The following is a 16,107-nucleotide window of genomic DNA, read 5'->3' as shown; positions in this document are numbered from 1 at the left end:
CCTCGCCCGTCGCGCGCTCCGCGGCCTCGAGGCCGCGCTCCGCTTCGCCGCTCGCGCGCCCTCGACGGCCGCGAGCGCGGCCGCGTGGGCCTCGTCGCGCCGCGCGAGCGCGGCCTCGAGGGCCGCTGCGAGGCCCGCGCGCGCGTCGGCGTCGCGCATCTCCTGGGCCGCGGCCGCGACGGCGCGGTCGCGCTCGAGGCCGAGCTGCGCCGCCTGGGCCTCGAGCGTCGCCGAGTGCGCGGCCGCGACGCCCTCCGCCGCGGCGTCGCGCTCCGCGCGGAGCGCCGCGAGCGCCTGGGCGTGGCGCTCGTCGCGCTCCGCGCCGGCCTCCTCGAGCGCCCGGTCCTCGGCGCGCTCGAGGTCGAGCTCGAGCGCGCGGAGCCGGCGCTTCGCGTCCGCGGCGTGGCGCTCCTCGAGGTCCGCCGCGAGCGCGTCGCGCGCCGCGCGCGCGTCCTCCGCCGCGGCCTCGACGCGCTCGGCGACGGTCTCGCGGTACTGGCGCTGCAGGTCCGCGGCCTCCGTCGCCGCCGTCGCGCGCGCGTCGCGGAGCGCGTCGCGCGCGGCCTCGAGCGCGGCCTCGAGCGCGCCGCGGTCCGCGTCCGCGGCGTCAAACGCCGCGGCGCCAGTCGGCGACGACGTCGGCCTCGACGGCCCGCGCGCAGGCCGCCGCGGCGTCGACGGCGCCGTAGCGCACGGCAGCGCTGGACAGGCATGGCCATCTCTCAGCCTGGGCCCATGGGCAAACATATGATGCAACTTAGCTGCAACCAACGGCGGGAGCACACGATGGGAGCAAGGGCGGGCATCGCTGCTCTCGACGGTCGGTGCTGGATCATGCTACGATCGGAGGGATCAACGGTGCAGCATGTCTGGCCGCGACCGCGCGCGCGCGGCGCCACGCGAACTTTGAACCGCGGCCGCCGGCGGGCGCCGGCCGCGCGAACCGCCAGAGGGGCTAAGATTACAAGTGGCATCGCGAGGGGGGATTGAGGGGGCGGGGGGCGGGTCGCGCGTGAGGAGTGGACGTGGGGAGGTATGGAGGCGCCGGCCGGGAGAACGTGCTGCTCAAGAGAACACGCGCTCGTAGGCGGACCAGAAGAGCATGAAGGCCACATGAAGAATGAACAAGCCGAAGCCGATGGGAATGGTGTAGCTACCCGTGTTGTGCAAAAGGCGCTTGGTCGCGTTGTTCGTCATGAGGCTGGCCTGGAAGACGCAGAGTTTTCCCATCGCGATCATGCAGAAGTAGGCGAAAAAGGCAAACTTCTCCATGGTCGTGAGGCCCTCCGCGTACTTGGTCTCGCGCGCCTCGCTCGCCGCCGCGTCGCTCTCCATCTTCGCGCGTTCCGCGTCCGCCTTCCGCTGCGCGTCTTCCAGCGCCGCCTCGGCCGCGCGCGTGGCCTCGCCGGTCTCGACCTCGATCTTGTGGGCCGCGAGGTTTGCCTTGGCGACCGCGGCCTTCTCCTTGGCAGCGACGATCCGGCCGTCGGCGTCCGCGAGCTTGCTCCCAATGCCGACGTCCGGGACGTAGAGAGGGTCGGAGTCCATGCACGCCTTGTGGCACGTCGTGAAGGCCTCCGACATCGGTAGCCCCTTGTTCTTGCACGAGGTGTCGCAAGTCGTGGACCAGTTGTCGGATAGCTGCGCCTTGATCTCGTGGGCCTCATCCATTTCGCGGTTTAGCTCGTCGAGCGCGGGCTTCTGGCACGCCAAGAGCTTCCGCAAGCCGCCGGCGCTCGAGTCGCCTTCAAACTCGTTCTTGCAGCTCTCGAGCGACCGGACCTTCCGCGGCACCACGGGCGCCGGCACGACCGCCGCCGCGTGCAGCGGCGCGGGCGTCGGCACGGGCTGCCCGGTCTCGCCCCAGCCCGGCGACCGGTTCGGCATCGCGGCCGCCGGCGGCGGGGTGAGCGCGCTGGAGCAGCTGAGGAGCGTCCCGAAGAGGAGGCCGAGGCACATCATGGTGCGGCAGACGAGGCTCGAGGCAAGTGGTGCCTCTCCTTAGAACACTCGGCTCGACACGAGGGCGGACGGCAGGTAACGAGGATCTTGAGGTTGTGATTGGTGCGACGGAGAGTGAAGCCGTGAGCTCCGCTCTCCGTGATGACGATGCGCATGCGGCGCGACGCGCCGCAGACGGCCGTCGGCGCCGGGGTCCCGGTGCAGCTCCGGGAGCCGTCGGCCGTCGACGCCGCGGCCAGCTCGGCGAGAAGCAAGCGTGTCGCGGCAATTGAGAGGCCAGCGGCTGGGCATCGGGGCTGCCTTCGGATGATGACGCGTCGGGGACCGCGAGCGCAAGCGCGCGCGCCACTCGTCAAGGATGCGCCAACGCACGTCGGCCCGGATCAGTAACGCTCCGGGTAGCCGAGCCGGCGGCGCCGGCGGCGATCGCGAGGCGGTCCTTCCGCCGCGCGTTGGGCCGCGGACGCCGCGCCGTCGCGCGCGGACCGCGCGACGTCGGCGCAGCGCTTCGGCCTCTTCGTCGAGGTCCGCGCGCCGGGCGGCACCGGGCGGCGGCGGGCGGCGGCGTGGCCTTCGTGAGCTGCTGGCTCGTCGCTCGACGTTTCGATTCGGACGCGCGTCGCGGACGCCGCGCGTTGGGCCGCGGACGCCGCGCCGTCGCGCGCGGACCGCGCGACGTCGGCGCAGCGCTTCGGCCTCTTCGTCGAGGTCGGCGGCACCGGGCGGCGGCGGGCGGCGGCGGGCGGCGGCGTGGCCTTCGTGAGCTGCTGGCTCGTCGCTCGACGTTACGATTCGGACGCGCGTCGCGGACGCCGCGCGGGCGCGCCATCGGCCGCACTTTTGTCTGCGAATTTCCTTCACATGTGTCCACGCCTCCATGGCGGCGCTCGAGATCCAAGCCGCAGGCACCGAGGCCTGGCCGGCTCGGCGCCCGGCTCTCGTCAGCGGGCCACCTCCGCGCCTCCTGCCTCGCGATCTGGCGCGACTGCGCGAAATCGTCGTCGTCGAATCCGGCCGCAACACGACGTCCACGACGGCTTGCGGGTAGCGCACCTAGCCGGACAGCCTCGCAGCCGCTCGCCGCGGCGCGGCCCGGCGAGCGCGCGCGAGCGCGCGTCCCGCCGGCTAAGCGCATGCTCGACGTCCGCCCTCCGCCGCGCCAGGACGGGTCGGGCGCACCGGGAAGGAGAGGGGTGGTTGCGGCGCGCAGCGCGTCGATCGCCTTGGAGCGGCAAGCTCGACTTCAAACAGGCTTCAAGCTCGACGATTCTCAGACCCGAGGTGGACGCTCTGCGAGCGCCTCGACCGTCATGAAGCGCGCGTTGGACGCTCTCGAGGACGACGCGGCGCCCGGCGCCGACGAGGGCCCGCTCGCCGTGCTCGAGAACGTGCTCGCGGACCTGAAGAAGGGTCGGTTGGAGCAGGAGGCCAAACGACTCGCGTCTGGCGACACGCGCACGGTACGCCAGCGGCTCGCGGACGAGGCGGCGCGCCTGGCCGCGAAGGCGCTCCAGCCCAAGGCCACGGGCGCCTGGACCGAGGAGGAGCGCGAGGCGCTGCGGGAGCTCGTCTCGGGGTTCGTCCGCGCGTCCGATCCGCGCGGGGAACGCGCGCGGCGACGCGAGACCCCATCGCAGCTCCCCGGCCGCGGCCTCCCAGTGGGACCTGATCGCCGAACTCATGCCGACGCGGCGCGACAAGAAGCAGTGCTGCACGCAGTGGTTCCGGCATGAGGACCCGGACGTCCTGCGAAGCCCCTTCACGGAGAGCGAGGTGCGCACCATCATCCAGAAGCAGTTGGCGCTCGGCGACGTCTCCGGCAAGTGGCGCTCCATCGTGGGCTTCCTGGAGCCCGGCCGGCACCCGAATTGGTGCGAGGTGGCCTGGAAAAGTTGCTTGGGGCCCCGCCTCGAGCGCTTCATCGCCGCGGAGGTCGACGCGGCGCCGAGCCTGCGCCGCGCCGCGAAGCCGTCCGCCTGGAAGATGGACAAGGAGGCGCTGCAGGAGGAGGCGCTGCAGCTCAGGATGGACCAGGGCGAGACGCGCGAGGGCGCGGAGCGCGCGCTGCGTTCCGCTGCGTTGAATTTGATTTGGTACGACATCAACAAACTCCGCAAGGAGGTCGCGCGCCTGCGGCGCGAGGTGCCGACGACGACGACGTTCGAGATCAGCGGCGACCTGTTGGAGCACGCGGTGGCGGCGGTGATGCCGTCGTATCTCAAGCCCAAGAAGCCGCGGGCCGCCTACGGGTCGAAGAAGAAGCCGCGGCTCGAGTCGAAGCCGGGCAAGAAAACCGGCCGGTGGACCAAGGAGGAGTCGAACGCGGCGTCCTTGGGGGCCCTCGTCGCGACGTCCCCGCCGCCGCCGCCGCCGCGACACCCGCGCCCCTTCCGCAGGCACGACCAGTTCGTCGCGCTCATGAAGATCCACGGCCGCTCCTGGACGAAGATCGCGGCCGCGATGCCGACGCGGGATGAGCCGCAGGTGCGGTCCCACGCGCAGAAGCAGTTGCTACGCCAGTAAAGACCATGCCTCTCTCTCCTCGAGGCGCGCTTGGGCTTGAGATACGACGGCGCTCCCTCGGCGCCTCCGGCGCCGCCTCCCGGCGCCTTCGGCGCCGCCCCACGGCGCCTTCGATCAGTAACTTCAAAACTTGCACCGCGCGCGTGCGAGTACCATCACCGAACCTAACGACGGTAGAGCGTAGATTAGACACGAAAGACGGGGCGTCGCGGAAGGCTCGGTTCCTCTAGCAAAAGAGGAGGCGAGAGAGAGGCCGGAAAGGCGGACATGGTCGGGGGAAGTCGGCCGGGCCTGGATAGAAAATAAAGGAAAGAGAGGAGGAATAAAGGCGCCCGCGGCCTCAGTGGAACCTGCGACGGGGGGGCGACACGGTCCGACGGACGCGCGCCGGACGACGACGCCGGCGCTCCGCGCCTCGAGCCGCCGGACGCGTTCTGCTGCTGGCGCGCTCGCCGGAGGAGGTCGCCCTGCGTCGCGCTGTCGCTTTTGGCGGAGGTCCGGCCGTTGGACGAGTCGAGGGACCGCGACCCCGCGAGGGCGAGGGAGCCCATGGTCGACGAGAGGCAGTCCGTCGGCAGCTGGCGGCCCTCGGCGAACGACGGCCGGCCACCGTCCGCGTCCGCGGCCTGCTTCTCGTGGACGTCGCGGCTCGGCGGGCGCGGGCCCGTGTTCGGCGCGCCCTTGTGCATGCGGTAGAGGTCCCCCTCCTGCCAGAGCGTCTGCTCCATCTCCTGCATGAAGTGCTGCTGCGGGCCGATGACGGAGCCCGGGCGGCAGACGCGCATCCAGCCGATGATCTCCGCCGCCGTGAACTTGTAGTGCTTCATGCAGTAGCAGCCGATGCACGTGCCCGTGCGGCCCAGGCCCGCCTTGCAGTGGACGCCGATCGCGCCCGTCGCCTGCTCGGCGACGGCGAGGAACTTCTTCAGGATGCGCATGGGCGGGTTCGAGCCGTCGAGGTAGTAGAGGTCGATGTGGTCCGCGCCCATCTGGATGAACTTGCTCTTGTTGTAGTAGGGCTTGTTGAGGCGCACGATGAGCCCGACGTTCTTCCGCTGGAAGTACGCCCCGTAGTCCTCGGGCGCGAGCGTCTGGTAGCCGTCGAGGTTCGAGCTCCGGTTCCGGTCGTGGGGGCCGGCGAAGGCGAAGAACTTGCCCTCGACGATCCAGTTCAGGTCGCCGTTCTCGACGGCCTCGAAGTGCTCGTACTCGGCGAGGTCGAACGCGTCGAAGTTGAAGAAGTTGAAGCGGCGCGCCTTGTGCAGGCCCTTGAGGCAGTGGAGCACCGTGACGTCGTAGGTGCAGGCGCAGGGCGACGCGTCGTGGAAGGGCGGGTAGTCCGGCCCGTAGTCGCCGAGCGGCTTCCACGCGTCCTCGGGGCTCCGGCCGAGGTAGAGCACCTGCCAGGCGCCCATGAGGAAGGCCGCGTTCGCCCGCGCGTGCGGGTGGCTGCTCGAGTAGTAGTAGATGACCTTGTCCCGCAGCTCCGGCGACTGGAGCTTCGCGTTGAGCATCGTGCAGAAGCGGTAGAGCTGCCCCAGGTTCAGGGGGCCAAAGTCGAGGAAGAAGTTCCAGTAGACGAGCGTGTCGTCGATGGAGAACCTGGAGGCGCGCGCGGCGTCGGGGGGCGCCTCCGCGGCGCGAAAGGTGCGGGACGCGGCGGACCGGACCAGTGCGTGCCGCCGCCGCGCGCGGACGCGCCGGGCTGCCTGCTACAAAAGGGACGCGGCGGTGACGCGGGGCGCCGCGCGCCGTCCGCGCGCGCCCCGCGCGCGGCACGGGCGGGCCGGGACGGGCGTTGCAGCGCGTCGGAAATGGGCGGACGCGGGCAGCCTCACCCGTCGCGGACGGCCACGTAGTAGAGCCGGTTGGGGAGGATCGCCGCCCCATTGACGGGCGAACTCGACGAATTCCGCATCGTGACGGGCTCTCCAGCGACTCCGACGGGCAGCCCGGGCCTTACTCCATTGCAAGGTCGAGCTGCGCAGGCCTGACCGGATGGAGGAGAGGGGTCGGGCGGAGGTTTTGGATTTTGAGCTTCAACATGTTGAGAGCTTGATTCGGGCGAAGAGATTCGAGAGTCAACACCGTATTGAGGTTTCCGTTATTCGGCGACATGCGACGATTATCGGTGGCGCCGCGCGAGGTCGTCGTAGTCGAAGAGGTCCGCGAAGGGGTCCGTGGTGGCGCGCACGGTGGTGGCGCGGCGCGACTCGAGGGGGTGCTGCCACGTCGTCGTCTTCGTCGCGTGGTCGAGGTAGTAGTAGCGCGACTTCCGCGGGCACCACTTCCGGCTCCAGCCGCTCGGGAGGACCGCGGGCGGCTCGCGCCGGTGCGCGCCGTCGTGGCTGCGGCGCCGCGGCGACGGCCGGCGGCGCGACTCGCGGGGCGTCGCGCAGGCCGAGCCCGTCACGCGGAGCGCGGCCGTCGGGTCCAGGGGCGGCGGCGCGCGGCGGCGCCGCGGCGGCGCGACGACGGGCTCCTCGACGAACGCCGGCATGGGCAGCAGGTCCGGCGGCAGGGCGTCGGCGCCGCGCAGGCCCGCGGCGGCCGCGTTCTCGATCGTGACCTTGATGCCGTTGAACTCGAGGCACAGCGGCGAGTTGATGACCGCGTGGTCCGCGAGGGGCGCCTTGCTCAGCACGACCTCGACGCCGTTGTAGCAGACCCGGAGCCCCGCGTCCGCGAGCGGCGCGGCGGGCGCCCGCGCGGGCGCGGCCGGCGCGGCCGGGGGAGCCGCGGGCGCGGCCGGCGGCGGCGGCGGCGCGGCCGCGCGCGGCGGCGGCGGCGGCGGGACCTCGACGTCCTCGACGTGGTCCAGCCGCTCCGCGGGCTGCGGGACCGCGGGCTTGGGCGCGGCGACGGGCTTCGGTTTCGGCGCGGCGGGCTCGGGCGCGGCGGGTTTCGGCGCGGCGGCGGCCGACGGCCGCCGGTCCCGTTTCTTCGCCGCGGGCTTCTTCTTGCTGGAGATGTTCTTGGCGCTCTTCTTCGCGAGCTCCGCGGCCTCCTCGACGCCCTCGGCGAGGAGCGCCGGGTCGTCGCAGAGGCGCGTGAGGAAGTAGTGGACCGCCTCGTCGAGCAGGATCGACCCGCCGCCGTCCGCGTCGACGACGTCGAAGTCCGCCGACGTGAGGTCGCCGGCGAGGCCGTACTCCCGGAGCTCCTCGTTCATCTTGTCGAGCTGCGAGTCCCACTCGTCCTGGGTGCACCGGCGGTCGTCGGACGTGTCCGCGATGTCGAAGAGGCGGTAGATCTTCATCGCGGACTGCGTCGCGACCATGAGGCAGCGCAGCTCGTTCTTCGTGACGTAGTCGTCGCCGTCGAGGGCGCCCTTCTTCTTTTTCGTATCCTTGGGGTCGTCGGCGACGCCGTTGGCGAGGTTGAACGCGCGGATGAGGCACGGCCGCGCGTACGTGAAGATCGACGCCTTGCCCGCGTCGGGCTTGAAGCCCTTGGAGCCCTCGTAGGCCATGGTGTGCTGGTTGAACCAGCCGTCGTACTCGGCGAGGGAGACAAACCTGTTGCCGTTGTTGTCCATGGCCTTCCAGATGGCCTGGCGCCGCTCCTTGGACGCGTCGTCCTTGCCGCCGGGCAGCACCTCCTCGAGGACGGCGACGTCAAAGTCGTCGGGGTCGTCCGACTCCTTCCAGCACGCCGCCACCTGCTCCCAGGTCGTCATCTCGCAGCGCGGGCTGCGTCTAACGACGATACGGTGCTAGAAGCTGCCCATTAACCGGCGCCCGGCCGCTCTGCACCATCGCGGCATGGTGCTCTGCAGCATCGCGGCATCGCGGCAAGGTCCGCGCACTCGGCGGCGCCGGCGGCCGAGTTGCGCACGCCGACGCGCGCGCCGCCGCGCACGGGCGGCAGCGGCGCCGCCGACTTCTCGCGCTGCTGCCGGTCCTTCTCGCCGATGTCCTTCTGCCAGCTCGCGAAGGACATCATCGTGTCGTTCTGCTGCTTCGCGTTCTCGCGGATCTGGTACTGCATGCGCATCGATTTCTGCATGTCGGGCGTCGCCATGGCGAGCGTTGCGGCGCGTCGGCGGCGGGTCGAGCGCGCAGCGCTTTTTGCCGGTGCTGCTTGGCGACTTCCACGCCGGCCGCGGCCGCGGCCGCGGGGCGTCGCGGCGGCCGTCGACGGCTCGCTGCTCGCGCCCCAGGTCGACGCGACGGCCTTCGCGGCCCTCGCCGCCGAGGTGCACCAGCGCATCGACGCCGTCGAGAGTCGCCTCGACCGGACGCTCAGCGACGACGGCGCCGAGCTCCGCGTCTGGCTCCAAATGGCAGTCGACGCGCAGCTCGGGCGCCTCGCGGCCATCGAGCGGGGCCTCGGCGCGCTCACGAGCCGCGTGTCCGCCCTCGAGCAGGCCGTGCGGCCCGCGGGCCGCCCGCCGGCGGAGGCCATGCCCGCGCCCTCGGCGCTCGAGGACGGCGGCCTCGCGTACCGCAACGTCCGCGGCGACGAGCGGCCGCCGAAGAAGGCGCGGCCCAACGGCGACGGCGCGCGGCCCGTGCTGCCGGCGACGGCGCAGCTCGCGCGGCGCGAGCTCCTCGGCGACCGGTCGCCGCCGCCGCCGGCCGCGCCGGAGCCCGCGGCGCCGCCGCCGCGGAGCCCGCGGAGCCGCCGCGTCGACGAGGACGACGAGTGGTCCCTCGACGACGGCTCCTTCGAGTACGTGGGCCAGCGCGTCGCGCGCGACTTCGACGGCCGCGTCGTCCTCGGCCGCGTCACGGGCAGGTCGCGGGCGCGCCGCCGCTGCCGCCGCGAGCCGTCGCGCTGCTACGTCGCCGAGGCCGCCGGCGCCCGGCGACGGCGACGCCGAGACGCGCCCTCTCCGGCGCCGCGGCGGCGGCGCTTCGACGGCGAAGAGTGCGCCGGGGGCGACGCGGACCGCGCGGGCTGGACGCGGGCGGGTGATCGCGGCCGCGAGCCGTCGCGCTGGTACCTCGTGGACCTGCCCGGCTACGGCTTCAGCGTCGCTTTGGCGCGGAGACGCGGCGCTACACGGAGGCCGAAGAGCCCCCAGCCGAACGACCCCGCACACGACGTCGACATCGCCGCGGCGCGGACCGCGGAGCCGTCTCCTGGGCCGCCGCGAAGACCTAATTACTCAGGCTAGGCCATCTACTTGGACCAGTCAACTGGCCCACGTCTTGAGGTTGTCGGCCTGCGTCTTGAGGTCGCCGGCCCTCGTGTAGGTCGCCGGCAGGGCGTGGGCGTAGCCGGTGGCGACCGCGTTGCGGGCGACCTGGAGGCCGTTGCAGAGCTCGCCGTCGGCGTTCTTCTTGACCGGGACGCACCGCTTCGACGTGACGGGCAGGGACGCGAGCCCGAAGTGGACGCGCATGAGGCCGCCGTGGGCCGCGGCGGCGCTGTAGCCGCAGCACCCGGGGCAGTAGATCCGCTTCGCGCCCGGCTTCGAGGACGCGGCGCTCATCTTCTTCTTCGCCGCGGCCGTGCACTTGTCGCCCTTCTTGACGAGGCCCGGGCACTTGCCCTCCGCGAACTGCGCCTTGCCGTTGGCCTTGCGCGTCGCCTCGAGCTTCGCCTTGGTCTCGGCGGACATGGCGGCCGCGGCCTCGCGGATCGCGGAGCAGCGCGCCGCGCGGTCCTTGGCGGAGAGCGAGGCCCAGCTCGCGGCGACGCCGGCGCCGATGTTCGCGCACCGCGCACCGCGGTCCTCGTCGGAGTACGAGGCCCAGACGTCCGCGAGGTTCGCGCACCAGGCCGCGTACTCCTCGTCGGAGAGCGACGCCCAGACGTCCTGCATCTTCTTGGACCGCAGCTTGGCGAGCTCGCCGAGCAGGTCGCCGTGGCCCTCGAAGAGGTCGACGTGGAACGTGACGACGACGACGACGCCGCAGATCCGCGCGATCGCCGCGGCCGCAGAGTCCGCGGCGACGTAGATGACGCGCTTCGTGGGCGCGTTGAAGATCTTGCCGTTCTTGATCTTCTCCTGGATGTCGCCCTTGATCGAGAGCAGCGCCTCCGGGTGGGGGAAGCGGCCCACGACGTCGACGAGGCCCGTCGGCACGAGCTGCTTGGCGACGTAGGCCTCCGCGACGTCGCCGAAGGACACGACGTTGGCCTTGGCGCCGCGGGCGGCGACGTTCAGCGCGAGCGCGGCGACGACGTAGTCGCGGTGCAGCGTCGCGAGCTCCGTGGCGATGGCGATGTCGCCGCGGCAAAGCGCGACGAACTCCTCGGCCGGGCAGAGCCGCTTCTTGCCGCGCGACACCTCCATGCGGAAGAGGAAGTTGTCGAAGAGCACGCCGGCGTCGGCGATGGCCTTCGCGGCGTCGGCGCCGGCGGCGATGGAGCGCCAGAGCTTGAACGCGGCCCACTGGATGCAGCAGTTGTCCATGTTCATCATCCCGTCGCCCTTGTCGCCGCGGACCTACGAGAGCGACGGTCGGGACGAATTCGTCGAAACGCGAGAGTAGCGGGACGCGGCCGGCGCGCGACGTCGTAGTTGAGGATGCCGAACCACTTCGCCACCTCGATTTCGCTCATGGTCGCGCGCGAGAGCGAGACTTTCTCGACGAGGTCGTAGTACCGCGCACGGTCGAGGAGGTCCTTTTTGGCATTTTTGAAGCGCTCTCGGGCACTCTCGCGCGTCTCCCAGCCTTCGACGAAGACCGGCGGGGGCGGCGGGAGGTTCTTCGGCCAAAGCTTCTCGACTGGCTCGTCGTCGGCGACGACGACTTCTGGGCTTGATGAACCCGATTTACCCGAACGGTGGGTGTTCCGGCCTTGTTTGTGCGGTTTGCGTTGGTTCTTGCCCATGATGTCGGTGCGTGGTAGCGTCGGCGTCGATTTTCGGTGCGTGGAAGCGAGCGCGATCGCGTGAAAAGACCTGCGACCAAACGTTGTGCTTCAGGAGCAACGATGTCAACGTCGGCTGTTTGAGCCCTAAAAGGAGAGCTTATATTCCGCTCCCCGACTTCCGCCATTTGCGATGGCTGCCCCGCAGCCCGACCCGCGACCCGACCCGGCGCGGCCTTCACACGCTGCTCCGGTGCGCCGGCTGCGTCGTCGACGCGCGCGCGCGCGAAGAGCGCCGCGACCGCGAGCTGCGACGGCGGTCGACGGGCAGATCGACTTGCAATCGTGGTCACGCGCCGACGCAGCTCGCGGCTGAGCTCGCGCCGCAGCAAACCTTCGCGACGCGGCGCTGCCGCGCTGGGCCGCGCCGGAGCGGAGCCGACACACTGGAGCGCTTCGCTCCGCCGACGGGCAGCGCCGCCCGTCGTTCGCCGCGCGCTCCCGCGGAACGGCGGCGCGACGGCCGACGACTTCCCGACGTCGTCGACGCGGCGCGGTCGCACGTGCGACGTTAATCTCGAACGAGTGCCGCACGGCTGCGGCTCATGCCGCCGGGCCAGCGCGAACTCGTCGTGATCCCACGGCGTCGCGCAGTTTCGGTGTCGACGACCGCGGCGCGCTGCGGCTCGAGGCGCTCGTGCGCGTCGACGAGCTCGGCCCTGGCGGCGCACCCGCGGCGCCGGCTCCTGCACCCCTTCAGCGACAGCGCGACGGCCCTGCGCTCCGTCGCCGCGGCGCGCTCGGACGGCGCCCCCCGCGGACCTGCCGCTGGCGCCGCCGGGCCCCGCGCTCGCGCACGCCTCCGCGGCGCTCCTCAAGATCCACGGCGCGCCGACGTCCTCGCCAAGCTCGCCGCCCACGCCGACGTCGAGGGCAGCCGCGTCGCCGACGCGCTCGCGGAGATCGGCGCGGAGCGCCGGGACGACGTCCTCGACGTGCCCGCGGCCTTCGATGCGCGGGCGCCGGTCGTGCGCGCCCCGCGACGCTGGCGCTCCAGCTCCGCTACCTCCCGAGACACGCGCAGTTGGTCGAAATGGCCGGCATCGCACGGCGTGTGCCGCGGCAGCTGCCCCGGAGGGATCGCTTAACGCATTGAACAGATGTCTCAGCCTGTAGAAACCCGAGCCCCCAACGGCGCTCGACCGGACGTTCCGTGTGGGATGTACCAACATTGCCGCTGCCCAGGCCTGGCGTGCCGCCGGCGACGTTGAGGCCTACGTTGAGCTACGAAGTTGCCCATTCGCCGGTTCGATCAGGAAGCGCGCTTCCGCCGGCATGTCAGCCATGGTCGACTGGAGCCAGCACCGCGTGGGCAAGGTCATCTCCATGGAGTACGAGAGCATGGAGAGCGACGAGGAGAAGGACGACCAGTTCCTGCACCTGGAGACGCGGCGCGCCGAGGAGCGCGAGCGGGCGAAGGCGCGGGCTGCCGTCGAGTACGGCGACGAGGAGCTGTTGCTCGCCGCGGCGCCGTCGAAGCGCCGCGCGCTCGCGCTGCCGGCGGCGCTCTGCCTCTGCGGCATGTACGCCGCCGTGCCCCTCGCGCGCGCGGCGACGTCGGCGTACGCGGCCGACGCGCAGCTCCTGGAGACGAGCTGGGCGTCGCAGTGCTACGACGCGGCCGTCGCCGGCTGCCGCGCGGGCCTCGACGCGCCGGCGCTCGACGGCGCCGACGTCGTCGCCTACTTCGCCGAGGACGCGCACCGCCAGGGGTCGGCGGCGTTCTCCGCGGCGCACGACGGCGTTCCGTACTGGTTCGCGAGCGCGGCGAACCGCGACGCCTTCGTCGCGTCGCCGGAATCCTACGCGCCGCGCCTCGGCGGGTTTTGTGCGTACGCGCTCACGGGCGCCGACGCCGAGGGCTCCGTGTGCGAGTTGGCGCTCGACACGGTCGACCCCGCCGTCTTTTACGTCCACGACGACCGGCTCTACCTGTTCAAGGGCCGCGGCGCGAAGAACAACATGGACGTGGAGGCGGACCTCGTGACCGCGGAGGCGCACTGGGCCGCGCTCGCGGCCGCGGAGGGCCTGGGCTCGTTCGTCAACAGCGACTCGGACGCGTGCGTAGACGTCGTGGCCGCGCAGATGGCGAGCCTGACGGCCGGCGCGTGGTCGGGCGGCGGCACCTGGCGGTCGGCGTCGTAACGAACTAGCTTTGCGGTGGGTTTGGGTGGGCTCCTCGCTGAAGAGGTCGCGACGATCACCCATTGCCGCGTCGTTGAAGGCCTCGTTGATGCTTGGTTGCAGCGAGGTTGCAGAGACCGGCAGCAGCAGACGCCGGCGCCGCAACCACCAGCCGCAGCACGACAGCATGCTGCGCGCTGTCGTGGCACTCTCATTCGCATACATCACGGACGGCGTCGCCGCGCCGCAAAAAAAGCTGAGCACCGCGGCCTGGGACCGCATCGCCCGCGGCGCCGTCCACGTCGAGCGCGACTGGCTCTCGCCCGAGCTCTGCGCGGCGCTGCGCGCCGACGCCTGCGACCTCAAGGCCCAGGGCCTCTTCCGCGGCGACGGCCTGTACGAGGCCGGCACGGGCAAGCCGCGCGCGAAGCAGGGCTTCTCCGCGGGCGACCGCCAGACGTACAAAGCCGGCTGGGCCGCGGACGCGGGCGACGTCGCCGCGCGGGCCGCCTTCGGCGAGCGCCTCGCGGCGCTCCGGTCCGAGGCGCGGCGCGCCCTCGGGCGGCCGACGCTCGGCTCGCGCGGCGCGGCGGCGGGCGACGAGACGACGTACAACTGGTACGAGCCGCTCGCGTCCTTGAAACGGCACATCGACGAGCGCCACGAGGAGGTCAAGGGCCGCGAGGGCTGGCGCCTGCCGACGCGGCGGTCCGTGACCTGGCTCGTCTACCTGAACGACGGCTGGGCGGACGCCGACGGCGGCGCGCTGCGCTGCTACGAGCGGAGCCGCGGCCTCGCGGCGGCCGCCGTCGGCGCGCGCGGCGGCGACGTCCAGGTCGGCTGGCTGCCGAGCGGCGCCGCCGAGGGCCCCGTGTTCCTCGGCGACGACGCGGACATGCGCCACGTGCTCTACGCGGGCGACGCCGCCGTCGCGCCGCCGTTCGACGACGCGCGGCGGATGCTCGACGCGGCGCCGCCGGGCTTCGAGCCCGTCGTCGGCGCCGTCGCGGACCCGCGCGCGTCGCCGCTGGCGGGGGAGACCGTGCTCGACGTGGCGCCGCGCGCGGGCACGCTCGTGATCTTCGACAGCGTCGCCGTGCCCCACGAGGTCCTCCCCGTGACCGCCGCGCGGCCGCGCGTCGCGTGTACCGGGTGGTTCCACGAGGAGCTGCCGGAGGTGGCGTAAGGTGTTTGTTGTTTGTCGTCGCTGCCGGCTTGCTGGTGCTATCTGCGACGGCTACGTCTCGTCCGGCTGCGGTGGAGGTTCTAGTTGTTCTTGACCTTGGCGACGAGCTTGTGCCAGGTTTGGCCTTTGTCCTTGGCCGCGAAGTGGTGGATGTATTTGCTTTCCAGTGAGAGCGCGCCGCTCTTGTACGCCTCGCGGAGAATCTCGGCGATCGTGTAGGCCAGCACGCCGCGGAGCGCGCATGGGACCGGATCCGAGTCGTCCTCAGCCTGAGGCTGCCAGTGGACGTGTCGATGCCGCCGCAGGGCGACTACATGCGCACCAAGGTCGACAGGCAGATCTACGGCGTCGTGGCGAAGGTCGCCTCCCACATGGCGGCGACGAACAACCCGAATTTACTCGACTTCATTCCCGGGTTGGGCGAGACGATGGTGCCCGGCCAGTGAGCCCGGCCACGCGACGCGCACGTGCGCAGAGTCGGTGCTCGTCGACAGCATCGGCACGATCGTGTTCGTGCCCATCGCGAATGGGGGGGGCGTCGGCTGCGACGCGGACGGCGCCGCGTAGAGCGTGGAACTAGGCGCCCGCGCGCGCGCCGCGCGGTCGTCGTCGGTGCTCCGACACTAACCCTGCCCTCGACCCCCGGCGCTCGGCAGCTCGCTCTCAACTCGGCGACGACTTAATCTGTGCGCTTATGGGCGGCGTCCGACAGCGAATTTGGGGGTCGGCGAACCGCGCGCGACCATGCCGACGCGGCGGACAGCCGGGGAGAGAGGTGCCGCGACGACGTGCCGCGACGCGCGCGCGCTCCGACGACGTGCCGCGACGCGCGCGCGCTCCGGGTGGACAGCGCCCTCACCGCGGCGTTTTATGTAGGCAACTCCGCTCGACGTAGTTGCTGTCGTACCCCGGGAACAGGATGGAGTCTCTCACGAAGGCCCAGAAGGACGAGTACGTGACGTCGTACGCGGCGCTCGCGCTCTACGACGCCGGGGCGGAGCTCACGGGCGACAAGATCAAGGAGCTCATCACGGCGACGGGCAACGAGGTCGAGGCCTACTGGCCGACGATCATGTCCAAGTTCCTCGGCAAGAACATGGAGAAGCTGCTCTTCTCCGCCGGCGGCGGCGGCGGCGGCGGCGGCGGCGGCGGCGGCGGCGGCGGCGGCGGCGGCGGTGAGGCGGCGGCCGAGGAGGAGAAGAAGGAGGAGGAAGAGGAGGAGGAGATCGACATGGGCGGCGGCATGGACATGTTCGGCGGCGAGGAGGGCGGCGGCGGCGACGACTACTAGGCGCGCGCTCAAACCCCCACGTTCGTAACCTCGTACCAAGCATCCGAAGAACCGACGACGTCGGTCGGGGGGCGCGACCCCGTCGGGGGAGGGGGTCCGCCGGCTTCGACCCCTGGAACCGCAGAGAGCCGGCCCCAGGAACCGCAGAGCGAGATTAGGACGCCTCGGCGGCGAACGCCACGGCCTTGGGCCA

General features: G+C 71.9%; 2 protein-coding genes across 2 annotated transcripts in view; both read right to left on the bottom strand.

Annotated features, from left to right (window-relative positions):
* AURANDRAFT_60673 (hypothetical protein) overlaps nt 1-1,962 on the bottom strand; it is a gene marked incomplete at both ends in the record, with an annotated part of 5,218 nt that extends 3,256 nt beyond the window's left edge. The window contains 2 exons of the mRNA XM_009034093.1: nt 67-576; nt 1,078-1,962. Coding sequence (XP_009032341.1) covers nt 67-576; nt 1,078-1,962 — 1,395 coding nt within the window. The remainder of the gene's footprint in view (nt 1-66; nt 577-1,077) is intronic.
* A 3,212-nt stretch (nt 1,963-5,174) lies between these two features.
* AURANDRAFT_19103 (hypothetical protein) lies at nt 5,175-6,086 on the bottom strand (the record flags this gene model as incomplete). The annotated part of the gene is made up of 1 exon (XM_009034092.1): nt 5,175-6,086. A coding segment is annotated over one exon (912 nt), but the record flags the coding sequence as incomplete, so codon positions are not given.
* Nucleotides 6,087-16,107: the final 10,021 nt, after the last annotated feature.

Source organism: Aureococcus anophagefferens, assembly GCF_000186865.1.
Source record: "Aureococcus anophagefferens unplaced genomic scaffold AURANscaffold_1, whole genome shotgun sequence".
Lineage (NCBI taxonomy): Eukaryota > Pelagophyceae > Pelagomonadales > Pelagomonadaceae > Aureococcus > Aureococcus anophagefferens.
The sequence above is the reverse complement of the archived record's forward strand: the minus strand, read 5'-3'. Positions and strand labels throughout refer to the sequence as shown.